This window comes from Sciurus vulgaris, assembly GCF_902686455.1.
Source record: "Sciurus vulgaris genome assembly, chromosome: 12".
NCBI classification, from domain to species: Eukaryota; Metazoa; Chordata; class Mammalia; order Rodentia; family Sciuridae; genus Sciurus; species Sciurus vulgaris.
In genome coordinates this window covers 96,154,710-96,176,041 of record NC_136473.1, presented here as the reverse complement: position 1 = coordinate 96,176,041, position 21,332 = coordinate 96,154,710, and the positions used below count along the sequence as shown (strand labels likewise).

The window sequence follows — 21,332 nt, the reverse complement described above, 5'->3', positions numbered from 1 at the left end:
GCATCTACCACAGTACACAGCAGAATCCAAGGTAGAACAGTTTGAATGTTGAGTGTGTGTTAAATAAATAACTTTGGTGAAGCACTGGACTATATGTTGGCCATAGAATTAAGATATGGATATTGTTGTCTTTGGGAAAATCTGTCTTTTGGAGGTGGAAGACAATGGAACAGATCATTTCAACAAAACATGATATATTTATTGCCTATAATTTTAGATGTGATTTGGATTGATCTGGGAAGGTTTGGGGGAGGTGTTGGGGCATGAGTGAGAACTTGTGTTGGTAGGTAAGATTTGAACAGGAATATTCCATATCAAAATGGGATAAAGCCTAGGGCCAGGTTGATTCAGCTCTACATGACTGATGGTTCACATTTTCTGTGGCAAGGAAGTTAAATTAGTAATTTAAAAGACTTTTTCAACCACTGCTGGTCTTAAATAAAGGCACTAAGGGAACTATCCACATAGTTTTTAAGCAGATTTTTTTACATGATAAAGGAAACTGGAACCCATCCTCCCCCTGTGCATAATTTCCTCTAGGTAATTGAGATCTTGTATTCTGTGCTCAGTGGAAGAGTGGTAGGGAAAACACTCAAGGCATGTATATTTGATTTATTGGTATAAATTTAGAAAATTTATGCCACAAACTAACAGCAGATAAATTTTAAAACCATCTTTGCTAGATTTAACTGGCGGATAGGGGAGGGCTACCAGCTTTTGACTATTTTACACTTGCTACTTTGATACATTAGTCAAAGCCAGCCAGAGTGATTTACCATCTCAGAACAATTTGTTCACTTCACTTAGAAATTAGAAATGTGTTTTGGCCAATAAATCCAAATTTATTTTGTAGTAGTCATTTTTCTTAATGGAAGTGTTTTCCAGATGTTGCTTAAGTCTAGTCGTCTGGGCTGTCTTCCAATAAATGAGGAAAGTTTGATTTCATAGGTTGTCACTGTTGATTTTGTCTAACCTTTGGACTAATTGGTTCATCCCAATGTATTTGCACTGATATATAAGACTTCCAGGACATTGGAAAAATTCATCGGTCCTCTCACGGGTAAGTGTCAAAGTTAACGTGCTCTGTGGAATTAAATGTGTTTTCTTTTAAGGTGCTTGCTTGAGAAAGATTTATAAGAATAGTATTTGGAGAGTTTTGAAAAGGATAATATTTATGCAATACACCTGTTGGAAGCCTGTGAATTTATATTGAGAGTTAAGGAAAAGTCAGGGTAGTAACTCTACAATGTCAATTAAGTTAAATTTTACTGAAGCTGGTTATTTTGTTTTCCCATTATAGGATTTAAAGCTTCCTCTGTAAGTACATACTATACTTAGAAGAGAGTTTTAAAATAAGTCTGTTTTTTATTGTGGAGGTTTCTAATGTATTAAAGTGGTCAACAATATGATTGAGGTGACTTGATGACTTGTTCTGCCTAAAATGAAAGGTAGTGGTCAAATATTTTCTATAGAATTCTAGCTGATTAAAGGTTCAAGAATGGAATGGCTTTATTATTAAACTGCATTTTGAAAGTTTCTGAAACATTGGGTATAACACCCACATTTTGATGATGAGTTTAAAGAGAAGTTTTCTGATACATTTATTTTATTTCCAGCGAGGGTGTAGTACTGGAAAACAACCATGGAGTGGAAAATTCTACCCATTTGCTTGTTGCTGCTACTTTCTGTTTTCTTGATTCAGCAAGTTTCATCTCAAGGTACCTTAACCATCCAAAATATTTTTATTTAACAACTACTGATAAGCGTTCAGTTGGGATTTTTATGACAAGGAAAAATAGATTTCAAAAATGGATATTTGCTTGAGCTTAATGTTTAGTATAAACTTAAAATCATGCAAAACCTGTAAAATATTTGTAAGTGTTTGGGACTTCTCATCCTCTTCTCCTACATTATGAAGTCTTTCAAGAAATTCTGAGTTTTTTGGTTGCTGTTGGTGTCTTTGTAAAGCTGGGGCTGGAGCCTAGGATCTGACACCTGCTGCCCAGGTTAGGAACGTGCCTTACCACTGAGCTACATCCCAGCTCTGAGTGTTTGTGTAAAATAATTTTGGCAGTCATTATTCCTACGGTTCTCCCAAAAGTTTAAAAAAGTCAGACATTTATATAACAAAACTAGGCTGGAACTATATAGTATCTCCAAAATAACTGCAAAAAACAATATTTGAGTCACATTTTTTTTTTTTTTGCCTGTATTTTGACAAACGTAACAAGTCTTTTCCACCAAGCAAAATATTATAAATAACTTATTTTGGCATCTTGTAGACATAGATATTAGACTACACAACAGTTACAAGGTTTCACGTGGCATTTTAGTAGTGTTAAGCATTCTTTCTTTTCATCAGGACTATTCATGCAGATACAAACTGAGCAACCACAAATGCCATTTTGCATTATAATATTGAACCATTTACAGTCCTCACCAGAGTCAGTCCTAGATGAACAATTTTTGTTTTTCATTTTTAGAACGTGTTAAGATATATTCAGCTGATCATGTTAACAAAGTTCTCTAGCATAAGCTTTAGGTTGATTAGTTAGTGGTAATAGTGCTCAACTTTAGATTGGCTCATTTCATTCCATGAGTGAAATGAGAGAAGAAAAATCAAGACTCATAATCATTATTGTGAAGTTTTGTTTCTTTTTTTTTTTTTCTTTCCTTTTTTGTTCTGGGAACTAATCCCAGGGATGCTGAACCACCAAGCCACATTCCCAGCCCTTTTTAGTTCTTTTTTGTCAGGGTCTTCCTAAGTTGCTTAGGGCCTTGATAAGTTGCTGAGGTTGGCCTCGAACTTGGGATTCTCCTGTGTCAACCTCCTGAGTTGCTGGGATACAGGTGTGCATCATCACACCCAGCGTGAAGTTACCTTTTTAAAGTTGGCATCCTTCCCCTTCCTGTCCTTTCTTTTCCCTCCCCTTCCCTTTTCTCCCCTCCCCTCCCCTTTCTTTTTCTTTTCTTTTCTTTCTTTCTTTTTTTTTAATCCAGTGGTGCTCTACCACTGAGAACGACCCCACACCTTTTTATTTTGAGCCTGAGGCCTTGCTTAAATTATTGAGGCTGGCCTCAAACTTGTGGTCTTCTTGCCTCAGCTGTTCCAAATAACTGGAATTACAGGTGTGTGCCACCATGCCTGGCCGAAGTACACATTTCTGGTAAAATAGCTAAAATTCTCATGAAACCTGAACATGAGAGATTATTCCCTGCAAAGGTGGAGGTGCAGAATCACTCAGATAAGATGAAGAAATGCAAGCAAGCAAGGTCTAGGGATGTAGCTTACTGGTAGAGTGCTTGCCTAGCAAGTGCAAGGCCCTAGATTGCAACCCCAGCATGCAAAAACACAACCACAGAAAAGCGAATGAAAATATTTAACCAGGAGTGATGGATGGCCACTGTGGTACCCCCAGGCCCTTTGGCTCTCTCGAATGGTGTCCCAAGATTTACATTTCCTAAATCACCTTTTCCTTCCTAATACAATGTCTTATTCACAGAAAGTTGCACTTTCTTTTGGATAAAGAAAATTAGAATTAGTGGTTGTAATTAATAGCAGTAAAAAATAAAACAGACATCTCATCTATGCAAATTAATTTTTCTTGGTAAAGAGAATTGATTTCTTATTTCAGAAATCTGCTAAATGTAAAAAGACCAATCTTTTGATGTTGTTTTGTCTGCTTTTCTTGCCTCCTCAACCTCTTCTCATTCTTTTTCTTTATATATAATATATGTATTTATATACATACACTATATATGCATTTTTGTATGTATTGTGCACATATATATGTATGCAAAAGTTCTGAGAGTTATCCCACTCTTCATTGATTTATTTGCATATTAAGACTTTAACGTTGCTGGATTCTCTTCTTTTGAGATTTTTTCAGTGCGTTGCAACATCTCTCTATGGATTTAGGACATTGCACCTGCCAATTTCTATTGCAGAGATGGATCCCACTGTTACATTCCTGTGGTTATCTCTCAGGGAGGCTTTTAAAGTGTTGTTTACCAAATGGCTTTTAGAAATATTTGAGGATAATTATGCTTTTAATACTGTTTGCCCAGAAAGACTCTGTTCATGACCTTTATATTCATGCCCAGATGCTATTTCAAGAGTTTTCTATTGTCCCCACTAAAAAGGAAGGACACCTGGCAAAGGGTGTGCTGTCCCAACAAGCTTGCTTTTTCATCAGCAGGAATGAGAGGCCACGTAACCTGGTAGGAAAAGCTTGGGCTTTAGAATCTGATATGTCATAGTTCAAGTTCTGGATGGGCTGTTTATTTAGAATGACCATAGAATTTATTATCCAGACTAGGATATTTCAAAGAGTTCAAGAGGTCAGTACAAATAAGTAATTGGTCTTTCACCTATTAATAGGTAATTGGCCTATAATAGATACACACTGGAACTATTCACTAGCTGTGAGCAAGTTTTTAAAATTTGTGCTTGGGTATTTTACCTCTAAAAGGGGTATTAATACTCTCCTGGAAACATTTTCATAAGCATTAGAGACATGTTACTCAGTACCTGGTCCAGAGATGTTCAGTACATAGTGGTCATCTAGTGGGTACCCCAGCTGCAGCAGCTGTAGTGGCCATCCCTCCCCCGGGGAATACTGTGCTTCATGCAAAGCCATTAATTTGCCTCATTTGCAGAGGTGTATTTACCTTTTTCAGTATAGTGAAAAATAAGGGGAACAAGATCAAGGTTACATGAGATCAGTCATTTATCAGCAAGGCCAATCACTAACCTTCATTCCCAACATTTTTCAGTTGATAAGATTCTCCCTCGCCCATGGGCTTTGTCCTTACTAGATCGCTCCCCTTCTACCAGTGGTTTGGCCATGTTTACCCTAGTATTGTATAATTTTAGATGTACCAAGCTGTGCAGGGAGATGTGGGGAAGGGTATTCTAGAGATGCCATCTGCAACTGTGATTATAACTGTCAACACTACATGGAGTGCTGCCCTGACTTCAAGAAAGTCTGCACCGTAGGTAAGTCTCGTCTCCGCTGTCGCGCAACGCTGAGCCTCCCCTGGCGCCCCTCGAGTGCAGCTTTCCCTCTGTTTCACTGCCTTTGCTAAAGTGCCTTTCCCTTCGCTTGCGTAAATGTTGCAGTGCACTGTACCTAAGGATGGGAGCACAGCTTGGGATGACTGCGGAGTGGAGGGAAGCCTGGAATGTGTCACTTGCACAAGATTATTTGACTAGCTCCAAGTAGAACACCTTTGTTTGAAATAAAGATCTCATACTGTGACTTGGGAGTCAAAAAGCAAAGAGCAATGTGTAATGCTTACTTGCTGACAGAGTTGTAATTGCTCGGTGATGGGGCCTCTCCACTTCGTCGAAATGATCCTTGGGCATAGAATAATCTTGTCTACAACCCGACTTTTACATAGTAATATTTTTCTAAATTACCTGAAAAGGACGCTCTTTTTTTTTTTTTTTTCCCTGTAGTGCTGGGGATTGAACCCAGGGCCTTGTGCTTGCAAAGCAAGCACTCTACCAACTGAGCTATATCCCCAGCCCAAGGATGCTCTTAAATATGAAACACTAGTGTTTAATGATGAGTTTCAATTAAAACCCAAAGGGTCTGAGTTTCTAAATTTTGATGGTATTTCACTTGAACATATTTTGGGCCATTTTGCTATGGAAACATTTCATTTTCAGTTTATGAAAATTATGATTAAAATTATGCAAAAGTCGTTTGCTTTGGAATTTGCATGTGCACCTGGTGAATGTATTGTTGTACGTTTTATGAGCTGGATAAAGAAATGATTTCGGGTAGGCCTTGGTAAGTCTCTGTACCTCCAACCAAGGTTGTGTTTGAAATGAGCAGGTTTCTCTTAACATAGCTCACACCATGGGATTAGGCTAAAATCTTCCAACTCTACACCTTGCCTACTTTGCATTATCAATTATTTTTGAGCTTTAACAATGACTCATTTATATTGAGCCAGCTCTTTGGAATACAGTTGTAAAATATGGGTGTTCAGCTAATTTAAGCCTATTACAAAGCAATGGTGTGAGGGGGGTTGGAAGGAATTCATATGAAGAGCACTTATTGTTTAGACATTTCCCCAAGTACACATATTTCTTCTTGGTGTAGGCTGTCTCCATTTGAGACGTCGCCCATTTTTTATTAGGTGATGTACTCCAGATTCCAAATAAAGGACTTAGAAATGCACCTTTGGAACTCTAGTCAGTTATCAGAAGGGATATGGCTACCAAATGCCTAAGTATGGCTTTGTAATCATTAATCCATATGTTTGTTTTGCTCCGGGTAGAGCTCTCCTGTAAAGGTCGCTGCTTCGAGTCCTTTGCGCGTGGGAGGGAGTGTGACTGTGACGCCCAGTGTAAGAAGTTTGGCAAGTGCTGTTCCGACTACGAGACTTTCTGTGAAGAAGGTAAGCATCACGGTACCCAGCAAAACTGCTCAGTAGAACAGCCAGACCTGTGCATCCCTCAGTGTCACTGATGATGTCTAAGCTCAGTCCCCCTGAGGTCTTGATTTTACTAATGCATAGGCTACTTAAAAATAATTTTGCTCTACAAAGATGAATTAAAGAAAAAAAAAGCATCTTCCAACAACAGCAGCCCCAGGTGTTGCTCCAGAAGCACAAGAGATCACTGGCTGAGGAATGGAAGACAGGGGTTGAATGTGTATGCTTTTTTTCTTCAGATGTGGTTCAGTTTCCGGTTAAATCAATAGTAATCAGTTTGCTTGGTGATTTCAATGGTACTGCCTTCACAATTCAACTGTGTTTGCTTTGGGCCTCAGTGTGTTTGAGTATATATTTATGGACACAATCAACACTTTCAGCTTTTCAACAAATAAATTTATAAACTAGCTTAAGCCACTAAGTTTCCAAGCAAATCTACTAAGAAGATGTTAACTGTCAGTTATTGGTTCCTTCCCATCCAGACCTATATTCCCCTTAGTAGTCTCTATACAACTGCCTGTGCATAAAAAAGTCAATAAAAAGAGACAGTTTCATTTAAAAATCTTCTTCTCTGGTCATAAGTTCTGAAGGAATACTCAGTATAACAAAACCCTCCAGATTTTACAAAAATTACCTGATAGATTACTTTCCATTACTGAATGTTTCCTGGTAAACCCTACTTAGTTAAAATGAGGATATCTGTGGAAGTAAAAGTGGAAATAAGCATGCCTGCATAATCTTATTATTTTATTTAAACACGGTTGTACTTCTTGCTTCTTTAGAACAGTGGAGAAACAGTGGAAAATTGTTAATCAGCAGAGTTAAGGGATGTTTCCTAACTGCTCAATGTTTTCATTGGAAAGCATTCCAAAAATAGTGGAGATGACACCCTTACAATAGAAAAACTCAGAGCTCAGCACTCCTGCAGCTTCCAGAAGGCTCCATGGTGGGAGATACATATTTACTCATTATCCTGATAATTGCTTTGGCTGTGAGACAAAAAATGCCTAAGAACTGATTCTGGGTGGAGGAGGGTAGGAGGGAAGATGATTAGAGAGTGACCAAGCATTGAGATCTCATTTAAATAAGGGCAGTACTTCATGCCACAAAGTGGACAGATGCCTGAGGTTTAGGCATCAATGACTAACATTGATGACAGCAAAGCCAGTCAACTTCATTTACAGAATTCAAGGGGCTGTCAGAGTCCCCACTGAAAATAAAAAGAGCCACCTACAGCTTCAGTATTTCACTGTCTGGAATCTCACCACTGAGTTGTTTCAGGGTTGCTACAGATACTGCTCATGGGCATCTAGATATCCTAACAGTTCAAGAGCTGAAGGAAATCATAGCAGTCTAAGTGCTTTTGATGCTGTTGAGCTCAAGAAGTGTTTTGTCCAGGATGGCTAGTGGGTACACGCCAGAGCTCCTCCTCTGCGTGGGGTACTTGGCTTCTTTGGGTGGGAGAAGAAAGATGGAGAGGGATAGTGGTTGGTTCATGGAGCAGTAGAGTTCTGAGATGTTTGGTGGGAACAGGAGGATGGATTACAGCTGTTCTCTACTGGAAGGGCCCTATTGCTCTATTTCCTTACCTTCCAGAAGTCCCTTTCCTTTCCTTCTGGTTCCTAGTGATCAAAAATGTTCCGAGTCTTCACTTCTAGACATGAAAAGGAGAAAAGGAGTGTGTGTGTGTGTGTGTGTGTGTGTGTGTGTGTGTGCGTGTGTGTGTGTTTGTGGGGGCAGAAAAAAGGCTAAGAAGATACATACAGAACCATTAACACTTGTTTATCTTTGGGAAGACCCACACACTGAGGAAAAGTGCAAATGTGAAGGTGCAAAGTTGTCAGAATATTCATGTAGAACTTTGACAATCCTAAAGGGTAACAGGCATCATTGGATTCAAATACAAATAAAAATAGAAAAATGTTATTACGATACTCCTCAAGAGCATGAAAACTCTGCCATCTGCATGCAGTACTGATTTTATAATCATGGACGCATGGCACAATGGACAAAGCTCATAGAATCAAGTTTTCTTTCTTTTTTTTTTAAAGGCAGGCAAACAACTTCAGAAACCTTGAATAAACATTTCAGTTTGCTGACAAAGAAAGTTCATGAGGTGTTAGCCTACTTTCCCAAGGTGCTAGTAGTACAGACTTGCACGCTTAGCACTAGAATTTAGATCTAATGATTCCTGAGACTTTGCTTCCTCTTGTAACCAACTACACTTAAGAATCAATATTTTAGAGCAAGGGATCCCCAGAATTAGTTGGTTTGGACTTATTTGTGTTGGCCTAGAGCCTTCCTGCACTGGATTTTACAGGCATCTACTCTTGAGGCCAGATGCACTCATGCTTTTCAGTTAGCATTGCTGATCATCATAAACCAGACGTTAACTGACCTGTCTTGCTTGGCCTCAGTGCACAATCCCAAATCAACACCACCTTCAAAGACTACACCTCCGCCTCCAGAAGCATCTCAAACCATCAAATCAACCTCCAAACGTTCACCCAAATCACCAAAAAAGAAGACTAAGAAAGTTATAGAATCAGAGGAAATAACCGAAGGTAGGAAGATGACAGATGGTAACTCCAGGATATTTCTTAGATGAAATAACCTGTAGTTTACCATAGAAAGCATTCTCAGAGGCTAATCTCATGAGTCATCAAGGGCTTATTACACTTTTGTTTACATGCTTTATGTCAGTTTAAACCAAAGTATAAACCACCAGGTATTTATCTATAGTCTTTCTATATTTGCCAAACTCAGTATGCGTCTAGGTTAAAGTAATCAGAAGGGACAAATCTTACTGTAAAAAATGAGGGTGGGGGAGGGGAAGAAACCCACAATTTTCTATGCAGTACAATTAATTCCTGAGAAATTTTGGCATATGTGAGAAAGTTGAAAGTCATACTGCTAATGTGTGGATTAAACCCAGGGCACCTTGCTTTCAACTGATGAATTAAAAAGCAATTGATCATATTACTATTAAAAGCAGAACACAAACATGTAGATTAGTTATTAGCAGTTCTTACTGTATTTGAACTGGCAATTTTTTTTGTTTTGTTTTAAATCATAGTTGGTGTGATCAAACTTTTTATTTTATAGAACATTCTGTTTCTGAAAATCAAGAGTCCTCCTCCTCCTCTTCCTCTTCCTCTTCAACTATTCGGAAAATCAAGTCTTCCAAAAATTCAGCTGCTAATAACGAATTACAGAAGAAACCCAAAGGTTTGAGCATTGATAAAGATCACAGACTATATCAATGCCATATTAACCATAATTTTTAAAAAGTAATGCGTGTTGGTGGAATGAAGATGTTTTCCCTAGTGTTGGGGGGGGGGTACAAAACTTTATCAACTCATTTTAGAAAGTACCAAATGAATACTTCCTACAGGAAATTAGTGCAAATCAGCTAAGAAGCCATGCTTGAAAGCCAAAGATAAGAAGATGCTGTAGCAGTGACTGGCACCACAGGATGGCACCAGGGATGATGTGTTGAACTGTGATTCCTGTCTAACCAATCATTTTGCTTTCTTCCCCTTCCTCTTATCTTCTTTGTTTTTGTGTTTCCTACCCCAGCTTTATCTTACTTACAAACACTTATATTGTTTTAATATTAATCAAGTGTCTTCTTCCTTCTCTCATAAACCTCTGCAGAAAAGCACTATATTGTCCACATTTACATATTCTCTATTTTCCTAATAAATTATTGTATCTGATTTTTCTCTACAGAATGTGCTACCGAATAGGCTATTATCTCCTGAAAAGAGAGTCCATCTGTTCTACTCTTTATTATTTTCTGAAATTCTAAAATATGTTCTTTCTCTAGGAAATAATGGATTTTAAAAAACTGTTTCCTAGGTGGTCATGAAGCTTCCTCTCTAGTCAAATAACCAGATATTCAGTCTTTGAGTCATGCCAAGAACTGTGTCCAGAATAGAAATGCAACATATATTTGTTAAATGGAGTTCATCTCAGTGAAGTGCCCTTGGGGCTTTGTAGTTCTCCTGTAGGGTAGCTGCTATGGGAACTCCTGTTAAGAAGAGTCTTTGCTGCCCTGGCTTCCTCCCTCCTATGTCCTCTGGGGCTGCCAAGTTTAGCTGAGCAGAGGAAAGAGAGCACTATTAGCTCTATGTATGGGAACAGGGATCAGAAGGAACCTATGGGAGAAATGGGGCCCATTCCCAGAGGTGACTGCAGAGGCCTCTAAGGTAATGGGTGCAGTGAGGACACAAGCTATTGGATCTAGTTTTCTAGCGGGGGAAGGGGCAGCACTGTGCAATGAGGAATAAAGGTAGCCGTGGGGAAAGTGAAGAGAAAGAACATTAACACAAAGAGAGGAATTGGCATTACTGATCATTTTGGTAACTTCCGAATGGCTTCCATCTATTAATTAGATAGGTGTTTACTTTTGTTTTTCATCCCTTATCTCATTAATTCCCTAAAGTATCCCCCAAATATATTTTGAGCTGGGTGTAGTGGCACAAGCCTGTAATTCAGTGACTGGGGTTGTTGAGGCAGTGAGATCACAAGTTTGAGACCAGTTTCAGCAACTTAGCAAGACCCTGTCTCGAAAGCTTTAATAAAGGACTGGGAATGTAGCTCAGTAGTAAAGCATCACTGGGCTCAATCCCCAATATCACCACCACCAAAAAAAAAAAAAAAAAAAAAAAGTCAGCAATAAGTACAGAAACACACAACTAGCTGGATGGAATCTACTACTCTACTGAAGGGGAAAAGAAAAAAACCTTAAAACATAACAATATGTATGTTTTTTCTTTAGCAAAAGATGATAAGAAAAAAACACCTAAAAAGGAACCTGCAAAGGAACCACCAGTTGTGGATGATGCTGGAAGTGGACTGGACAGTGGCGATCCCAAACTCACCCCAACTCCGGCCACTCCTACCACTCAAAGCAAGAAAGTCACCACATCTCCCAAGACTACAACAATAAAGCCAGAAAGTCCTAAACCCAGTCTTCCCCCTAACTCTGATACATCCAAAAAGACATCTTCCACAGCCAATAAAGAGACAACAGTTGAAACTAAAGAGACCACTGTCACAAACAAACAGACTTCTACCAGTGAAAAACAGAAGACTACTTCAGCTAAGGAGATTCGAAGTGCAGAGAAAACATCTGCTAAAGATTCGGCACCTACCCCTGAGGTTCCTGCTAAACCTACACCAAAAGCCGAAACTACAACCAAAGCTCCTGCTCTGACCACCCCCAAGGAGCCTGCGCCCACCACCCCCAAGGCGCCTGAACCCACAACCCCCAAGGATCCTGTGCCCACCACCCCCAAGGAGCCTGCGCCCACCACCCCCAAGGTGCCTGAGCCCACAACCCCCAAGGAGCCTGAGCCCACCACCCCCAAGAAGCCTGCGTCCACCACCCCCAAGGCGCCTGAGCCCACCACGCCCAAGGCGCCTGAGCCCACCACGCCCAAGGCGCCTGAGCCCACCACGCCCAAGGAGCCTGAGCCCACCACCCCCAAGGCGCCTGAGCCCACCACCCCCAAGGCGCCTGAGCCCACCACCCCCAAGGAGCCTGAGCCCACCACGCCCAAGGAGCCTGAGCCCACCACGCCCAAGGAGCCTGCGCCCACCACCCCCAAGGAGCCTGCGCCCACCACCCCCAAGGCGCCTGAGCCCACCACCCCCAAGGAGCCTGAGCCCACCACGCCCAAGGAGCCTGCGCCCACCACCCCCAAAGAGCCTGTGCCCACCACACCCAAGGCGCCTGAGCCCACCACCCCCAAGGAGCCTGCGCCCACCACCCCCAAGGAGCCTGCGCCCACCACGCCCAAGGAGCCTGCGCCCACCACCCCTAAGGAGCCTGTGCCCACCACCCCTAAGGAGCCTGCGCCCACCACCCCCAAGGAGCCTGCGCCCACCACCCCTAAGGAGCCTGCGCCCACCACCCCCAAGGAGCCTGCGCCCACCACACCCAAGGCGCCTGCGCCCACCACCCCCAAGGAGCCTGTGCCCACCACACCCAAGGTGCCTGAGCCCACCACCCCCAAGGAGCCTGCACAAACTGCCCCCAAGGAACCTGAGCCCACCACCCCCAAGGAGCCTGAGCCCACCACCCCTAAGGAGCCTGCACCCACCACCCCTAAGGAGCCTGTTCCCACTACTACCAAGGAAAAAGCTCCTACCACTCCTAAAGAAGCAGTACCTGCCACCCCCCAGAAACCTGCTCCTTCTACTCCTAAGACACAGGCTCCAACTACCACCATGGAGCCTCCCACTACTCCTGAGACCCCTGCTGAAGCAACTCCTGGGTTTTCTGCAGGACCCACACCAAAAGTTCCTGACAGCAGTCCCAAGGAGCCCACTGTACCAACAATCAAGACTCCTGAAGTGACTACACCCCAAATGACAACTGCTGCACCTAAGATTACAACAAAACAGACAGCAACCACAGAAGAAAAAACAACTGAATCCAAAATACCAAGTACCACCATGCAAGTGACACCCACAACTGAAGATTCGCCATTCAAAACTACTACTCTTAAAACAACGCTTGCACCCAAAGTAACCACAACAAAAAAGACAGAGACAACTGAAGAGAGTATGAATGAATCTGAAGAGACTCCTGCACCAGAAGATTCAGCTACTGATTCTAAAGCAACACCACCAAAACCCAAGAAGCCAACCAAAGCACCCAAGAAGCCCACGTCTACCAAAAAGCCAACCAAAGCACCCAAAAAACCCACTTCTACCAAAAAGCCAAGCACACCTAAAGTGAAAAAACCAAAAGCTACACCAACTCCCCCAAAGACACCTGAATTGAACCCTACCTCTCCAGCAGAAGCTGTGCTCCAAACCACCAGCCCTAAACAAACTCCAAACTCAGAACTAGTTGAAGTGAATTCAAATAATGAAGATGCAGAAGGCCACGGAAGAGAAAACCCACACATGATTCCCAGGCGCCCTGTGCTAACTCCGATAGTTATCCCAGGCGTTGATCACCTAGTGAGAGGCCCCAGTCAAGGCATCAGCTCCCACTCCCTACTTTCAGGTAACAGAATCAGTTTCTTTTCATTTTTAAAACTGGCAATGTTAATTTATATCTGTGTGAACTAGAAAGCCCTGATTTAGTATCACTCTTAAGATACACCATCTAGAGTCCCAACCTTTTTAAGTAGGCAGAGAAAAATTAGTGTAAACTTATTCAGTCTTTAGAAAGTCAAGTAATAACCTAGGGTTAGGAATTTAGCATATCACCTGTAAGAACAGAGTGTACAGAATGTCAAAAATATTTTATTGAGTCCATCCTTGAAATTAAGTACAATGCAAAGTGAAAACTCGGTAGTATTACTTCCTTTTCTAAAACAACCCAAAGAGCAATGACTGAAAACATCAGTTCAAACATCCAATAAATGCCTAACTTACATGAAGATCAAGATAACCTGGTCCAACCTGGCCCAGTGGTGCATGTCTGTTACATCAGCTGAGGGAGGTTGAGGTACTAGGGTTGCAAGTTGGAGGTCAGCCTTATCAGTTTACTGAGTCCCTCAGCAACTTAGCAAGACCCTGTTCAAAATAATAAAATGAAAAAAGAACTGGGGATGTTGTTCAGTAGTAGAGCACCCCAGGTTTAATCCCCAGTACCTAAATAAAAGAGAAACAAAAACAAAAATCAACAACAACAAAAAAACCCAACAAGATAACCTGACCAATTCTGATTCATAATAATTTATTTTTATAGAACATATTTGAATAATATCACCTTTAGGTAAGATGGAATTATAAAATATACCACCATTTTCCCTTTTGAAATGTAAATACCTAAACTGTCTTTTAAGAGCTTAAGAGGGCAAGAAACAATCCTGTGAGAGGATTTGAAAAGAACAGTTTTCTTATTCCATTCTAGGTTACTTTTCTGCTTATTTGTTTTAGATGAGACCAATTTATGCAATGGCAGACCAGTAGATGGACTAACTACTTTGCGCAATGGGACATTAGTTGCATTTCGAGGTGAGTTATGTACATACTTCTATTTCTTCCAATTATTTTAATAGTTATGGCATTTAAAACAGTCAAAGTCATGAGAGAATGCTAGTTGGGTTGAATTTTCTGGAGGGGAACTTGACTGATAAGCCTACCTCATACAATGAGAATCTGAGAGCAATAACCAAAATATTAGATTAACAAATCAGACACAAAAAAATATGTGGATACTATTGAGATTTTTCCTGTTAATATTTAAATTTCAGATCTAATGAAATGACATTAGGATTTGCAGCCTCTGCTCTATTTGTTTTAAAAATAGCATCTCACTTGTGAAGCTTTTAAAGGAGTTGCACTCACTGTGAAAGAGAACCAAGAGAATAGCCATTACATGACCCCCTACTAGTCGTCTTAAAACATATTTAAATTTGAAAAGAAGCAAATCACACATAGTAGAAGTTAAGGAAATTTTAGAAGTCATTAAGTTGTTAATTCCTTAATTCTCAAAGATAAAGACATTGAAATCCAGAAAGGTAACTTTCTCTTAAGTCGCAAAGTCAAAAGGCTCTTTCTATAAAACTGAAATATTTCAAAACTTATGTTAAATTTCAGACTTAAGAATATTTTCACTCGGAAATATTTTAAAAAGTCCCTTCTGTATCTTATTATACTTTCAGTCATACCTTCTTAACACAGTCTGTTTTTCTTTATGATTATCACTAAAGTTTTTAAAATTTTGGTTTCTTTGGGGACAGTTTAGTATTCAGCTCATAAGTTGCCATGTCTCTTTAAATTTTAGGTCATTATTTCTGGATGCTAAATCCATTCACTCCACCATCTCCACCTCGCAGAATTACTGAAGTTTGGGGCATTCCTTCACCCATTGATACCGTTTTTACTAGATGCAACTGTGAAGGGAAAACTTTCTTCTTTAAGGTAACAAAACTAAACTGCTATGAGAGAATCAGAAAATAGTAATTGGAGTTTAAATTGCAATGTTTAAATCACCTTAAGCTCCAATTTGGAAGTGTCCCTTTATCTTAATGAATGGCTCTATCATCAAAATAACAGCTTGATACTATTAATGGTCTGCTTATTCAAACATTCAATTAACACTTTCTCCTTATAACTTAAATCTAAGAATGCGCTGACCATAATTTGCTCTTTTAAATTATCAGGATTCTCAGTACTGGCGTTTCACCAATGATATGAAAGATCCAGGGTACCCTAAACAAATTGTAAAAGGATTTGGAGGACTGACTGGGAAAATAGTGGCAGCTCTTTCAGTAGCTAAATATCAGGACAGGCCTGAATCCGTGTATTTTTTCAAGAGAGGTATGTATTACATAACTGACAAAAATTACAAAACATTTAAATTGATTACTATTCAGTATTGTTATTTATTAGTGGGTTTACTGTCAAGATATCTTTAATTGTTGAAATAAAATATTTTCAATGGAAATCTAAAAATTGAGGACAGTAATAAGTATTTAGATGTCTTGACATGCAAAGTGTAGTTCATCTGAGTTTTCAAGTCACTGAGATAAAGAACATCATTTACTTTCGGTTCGTTAAATATAAAAACTATGCAATTTGTTTAATTTATTCAACATGTGTTTCATGATTTAGCAACTGTTTTGCCATTATTACTATCTACACATATTTTTATGAAAAACAAGTTGATGTCCTTCATGCTGTAAGAATTCTTTTCCATTCTTCTGGGTGGATCAACATCAACTTTTCATATTCTATATGGTTTTCTGATACACAACAGGTGGCAACGTTCAGCAGTATGTTTATAAACAGGAACCTGCCAGAAAGTGCCCTGGAAGAAGGCCTGCTATAAATTATTCAGTGTATGGAGAAGCAGCACAGGTTAGGAGACGTCGTTTTGAACGGGCTATAGGACCTTCTCAAACACACACCTTCAGAATTCATTACACACCCGTCAGAGTTGCTTATCAAGACAAAGGTAATGTTTTCACTGTGTTCAAAATTCCTAAACGTGAAGTAGATGTACTAGTTCCTTATAAAGAAAACCTATGAAACACACACACTGACCAAATAGCCCTAATAATTTAAGCTTACTGATGTAAAATATATCAGTTTGCCTCAGTGAATAATCAAAGATCAGTTCTTTTTCTTCGTGGGCATGGAAAGCAGTTTATTCAAGTTAACCATAAAAAGTGTGATATATGAAGTACCTCTTACCAAGAGCATTCTATATAAAACTGTAACCCTCCTGACAATCTTAAAAGGTAGATTACGTGCCCATCAGAAGTCAATATCTCACTGAAATAAGAGCTACTCAGTGAACAAATTAAAACTCTTGTTTGTCTAGCTCTTTCTAAGATAAAATACTGCTTTTTAATCTGACACCTTTCATTAAAAATGTTATCTGCAGGTTTCCTTCACAATGAAGTTAAAGTGAGTTCGATGTGGAGAGGATTTCCAAGTGTGGTTACCTCAGCTATAACGCTGCCCAATGTAAGACGACCTGACGGATACGACTACTATGCCTTTTCCAAGGGTAAGTCGTTAAGTAAAATCTTAGCTGCTCAAGTTGATATCACTTGTGAAAATGTGAATATAATTAAAGCAAAAACACCTAGTGCGATGGTGACTGAAGGTGACTTCAAATATAATTCTTATTCTAACTGCTGTTAAGGGGGAGTTTTGGCTTTAATTTCAGTAAAATTGGGATGCGACTGCAATCCAGTTCTCTTCTACCCTTCATAAGGTTATGATAACATATCCAAATACTTTGGTAAAACTGGTGCTAAAAATAGTATTTTACTTCTATCATCTGTAGCATTTAACAGATGCTATTTGTATCATTACGTGACCCATAAAATCAGGACATTTCTGAGAAACTAATTTTATTTTGAAAAGCCCAGACATCTAATTTATTCTACTTATGATTCTATAATATGAATGGCATCAGAATGTATTTTTAAAAAAAGATAAAATTCAAGTGCATTATTTTTCAGAATAACTTATTCTTAAATGCTTATTTCAAAAAGGAACATTGAACACTAAATAAATAAAAACATTTCTGATATTAAAATATTAATACTGTATTTGAATAAGCAACACAATTTAGTTATATATTCTTTTTAATTAAAAAATTATTTCTATTTCATTTAGATCAATACTATAACGTCGACGTGCCCAGTAGAACAGCAAGAGCAGTCACTACTCGTTCTGGGCAGACCCTCTCCAAAGTCTGGTACAAATGTCCTTAGACTCACAAGCAAAGGAAGACCCATCTAATTAAAATGAAGAAAAGGATGATCAATTTTGACATTGAAATACATTTTATTAATAAAGAGTATTGAGATGAGCATACCAATTTAAATACAAAATGTTTTTCAACTCGACAATCATTACACTAATACAGATTTGACAATCTTATTCACAGGAATTATACTTTACGGACCATTTAATTAATATTTCCTCTATTTATTCCTCCTCTTCCTCCCATTGCATGGCTTACACCTGTAAAAGGAAACAAAATAAGAAAGAAAAATAATAAAATGAGGAATTCTTTAGAAGACAATTATTTTATTTTTTCTTTGGTACTGGGGATTGAGTCCAAGGGTGCTTAACTATAGAGAAACATCCCCAGCCCTTTTTATTATTTTTTTGAGATAGGGTCTCACTAAGTTGCTCAGAGCCTCATTAAATTGCTGAGGCTGGCTTTGAACCTTCGATCCTCCTGCTTCAGCTTCCTGAGCTGCTAGATTATAGGCATGCACCACCATGCCCAGCTAGGACACACTTAACACACTTATTTTCAATAAAGTATCTAAGCACCATGGATATAAAACTCTTAGTCCCACATGTTCAGTGGAATCATCATGACACCTGGATTAATATTTTAATGATATGATTTCAATCTGATAGTTAATTAGAAGACACGGACATATTAAAATTTTACTTTTCTTTTTTTGGCAGTGCTGAGGATCAAACCTAGGGCCTTGAGCATGGAAGGCAAGCACTCTACTGACTGAGCTATCTCCCCAGCCCCAAAATTTTACATTTTTGACTAACCACAACGAAGACAAAATGTGTCATTCTGTTGTACAGCATAAAGAAATATTTTACAATATAAGGTAGCAATGTTATAAATGAACCCTATAACACTAGATTTTCCAAATCTGACTTTGGATTTAAGGACGAAATCAACAAGGTAGAAGCACATATTCGTTTTATACCTATGGTATTTAAATCTGTCTAAATTTACCTCTTTGTCTGTTAAACTGACGACCTCGGACACCTTGTCTCAGTGTTGTCTGAAGTCTCACTCGTCTGAAAGGCTTTGGCTGACTGCTGCTTGTATCTAAGAAAAACATCAGATTAGAAGAAAAGCCAAGTTAAAAAATTTTAACTTGTTAAATTTTTAAGAAAGCAGTAATATGTTTAAGAAAGCAGTTATAATGGCAAAAAAATTGCTAAATGAATACATGGATAAAATAAAGATGTGTCCATTTGCTTTCAATATTTAAGTTCACTTTTTAACAATAAAGGACATTTAACAAACAAAAAATGTTTAAGTAAAACAAAACAAAGCAAAAAAAACCCCAAAATATTATATTAAAAAAGAAAACGTTTAACTTTTTTTAATTCATACCCATATTTCAGACCATGGTAGTAAATGCAAAACAGAAAGTCAGGTCCTGTAGCAGGCAGTCCATTATTAACACAAGTCATATCTGACTCTACTCTTTTTTGGACACTTTCAATCCAATTATTAGCAAATCCTGCTAGCTCAAATTTAAATATATATCCTAAATGTGACTACTTCTCACAAACTTACATCTATAATCCTGTCCAACCCATCCATCTTTATCCTGAGTTACTGCAATAGCCTCCAAAATTTCTCCTTGTTTCTGTCCATTGCTCATTTTGTATACACCACAGTCAAATCGACAGTCGATCACGCCATTACTCTATGTGAAGCCCTTTGGTAGTTTTCTATACCCATGAAACCCAAGGTAATCACAAATATCAACTTGATCTATCTTCCTCACCCCCATTGTGTGTGCTTTCTGGTCTCCTTGCAGACTCTGAACACATCAGACACAATGCGGTGCCTTAGATTTTGCATCTGTGATTTACTTTGACTCCTCCAAACTGCATAGTTTTGATCCCTTTCCTCTTTTTCAGGTCTTTACTTAAATCTGTCTCAATGACACTTTCTGTAAAATTGCCTGGAACACAGCAGACACCCAAATACTTGTTGACTAAATGAATAACTGCTCAGACGGGGAAGTACAGTTCATATTATCAAAGAAATTTAAAGACATCCTAATTTCACAGTGAACAACATTTTCTCAGAGAATGCAAGCTTAGATATAACTAATATCAATTCTACCATGAGAAAAGAAATTCTCATAGAACATCAGAATATAATTTGGGAATACAGAACCTCAGAAATTTTATTATGACAGCTTGGTGCTGGGGTTGTGGTTTAGTGGTAGAGCACTTCCCTAGCATATGTGAGGCACTGAGTTAGATTCTCAGCACCACATACAAATGAATAAAGGTTCATCAACAACTAATAAAAAAATTAAAAAAAATTATGACAGCTAAAATTTTGAGTCTTCTGTGTATAAAACACTGATTTGTAGAATTTATATATATTAATTCCTAATTCTGATGGCAAGGTTAGTCATGACTATTGATATTTCACAATAAACTAAAACATTCGGAGATTTAAAGCAGATTTGCCATAAAATCTGATGGTTCCATGGCAGTTTCAGAAATCCTGCTATAAAAAATTAAAAATGAAAATAATCAGGGTGGATGACAGAGTATTGTATTTCTTAAATAATACAGGTGACTCCCTCCCTAAATATTTTGAGATAGATAAGCTAGCATAATGTATTATTTAAGAGTGAAATCTTTGGAGCCAAAGTTCTTCAATTTGCATACTGGCTTGTCCTTCACTTATATAAGACCTTGAGGAGTTATTAAATTTTCCTGTGTCTTTGTCTCCACATTTATAAAACAGTGATGAGTACCTACCACACTGGGTTATTGTAAGAATAAGAAGAGTAAATATTTGCAAGAGACTTAGAAGACTACCTGAAACACAGTCATTGCTCAATAAATGCTAAGTTATTAAAAAAAAAATTACAGAAATACCTGATTACAGAAAGATGCATAATTTAAAACTTAAAAAGCCATACTCTGCAATTGTTTACCTCAGTAAACTTCAAACATATTTTTTGAAGGAACAAAGCCCCAACCCTTTAACTACCCCTATCAAATCTCACACAGAACCCCACTACATAGAACAAAAAAAATGAAGCAGCTTTGGTTCAGAGTGGTAGGAGGCTTGAGAACTTGTCCTCAGCTCCCTCCACGATTTACGTGAGCGACATCTCTAAGGACCGTGTGCTAATGATGAGCACAGGTGAGGTGAAAACAGCACGGGCTCCCCTACACCCTGGAGCGCCTCTAAGAGACCCAAGAGTTCTACAGAACATTACGCTGACAACCATTTGCCGAGGTGAAATGTGAGTGGATCCACAGTAGCCATGTTCCTGATTACCAATGCTGGACTACTAGAAAAATGATGGGAATTATAAACCAAGTTCCCTTTAACGATAAAAATTTCTCATTAAATAATGCACTTTCAAATTCAGGAGAAAATCATTATTGATTGATTTTATTGATAATAACAAAAGTGTCTTCAAAAATAAGTCTGATGTACAAAAAAAGCTGCACTGTAACCAAGAGCAGTGACTTACCTACAGAAGAGCTGGAAGGCGGATCCTGGCTGGTGGAAGGGAGGTCTGACTCATCAGACGCCTGCACAGGCTCTTCTTCCTGCTGACTGTCAATTTCTAGGCCTGCTTCTGAACTAATACTATGAAAAAACACGGAACAAAATAATAATCGATTAGCAAATAAAATGGATT

The 21,332-nt window shown here is 38.8% G+C and overlaps 2 protein-coding genes across 7 annotated transcripts in view; one reads left to right on the top strand and one right to left on the bottom strand.

The window, feature by feature from the left end:
• Positions 1–958: 958 nt before the first annotated feature.
• On the top strand, positions 959–17,755 carry PRG4 (proteoglycan 4). Of its 5 annotated transcripts, XM_079107735.1 has the most exons (14): positions 1,003–1,060; positions 1,617–1,718; positions 4,877–4,999; positions 6,292–6,411; positions 8,865–9,011; positions 9,553–9,675; positions 11,231–11,775; positions 11,896–13,471; positions 14,353–14,430; positions 15,203–15,339; positions 15,582–15,738; positions 16,178–16,375; positions 16,808–16,933; positions 17,551–17,755. In XM_079107735.1, exons 2-14 carry the CDS (start codon positions 1,643–1,645, stop codon positions 17,646–17,648), a joined length of 3,504 nt encoding a protein of 1,167 aa, XP_078963861.1. In that variant the 5' UTR covers positions 1,003–1,060; positions 1,617–1,642; the 3' UTR covers positions 17,649–17,755. The 5 variants fall into 5 exon arrangements, with proteins under 5 accessions (XP_078963862.1, XP_078963860.1, XP_078963861.1 ...); XM_079107734.1 differs by having other exon boundaries at positions 960–1,060; positions 11,231–13,471; XM_079107736.1 differs by lacking the exon at positions 4,877–4,999 and having other exon boundaries at positions 959–1,060; positions 11,231–13,471.
• Positions 17,702–21,332, bottom strand: part of TPR (translocated promoter region, nuclear basket protein) — a 67,195-nt gene continuing 63,564 nt past the window's right edge. For both annotated transcript variants that reach the window (XM_079107733.1, XM_079107732.1), the window contains exons 49-51: positions 21,162–21,280; positions 18,650–18,745; positions 17,702–17,901 (exon numbers count right to left, since the gene is read on the bottom strand). In XM_079107733.1, coding sequence (XP_078963859.1) covers positions 17,846–17,901; positions 18,650–18,745; positions 21,162–21,280 — 271 coding nt within the window. In that variant the 3' untranslated portion in view covers positions 17,702–17,845. The remainder of the gene's footprint in view (positions 17,902–18,649; positions 18,746–21,161; positions 21,281–21,332) is intronic.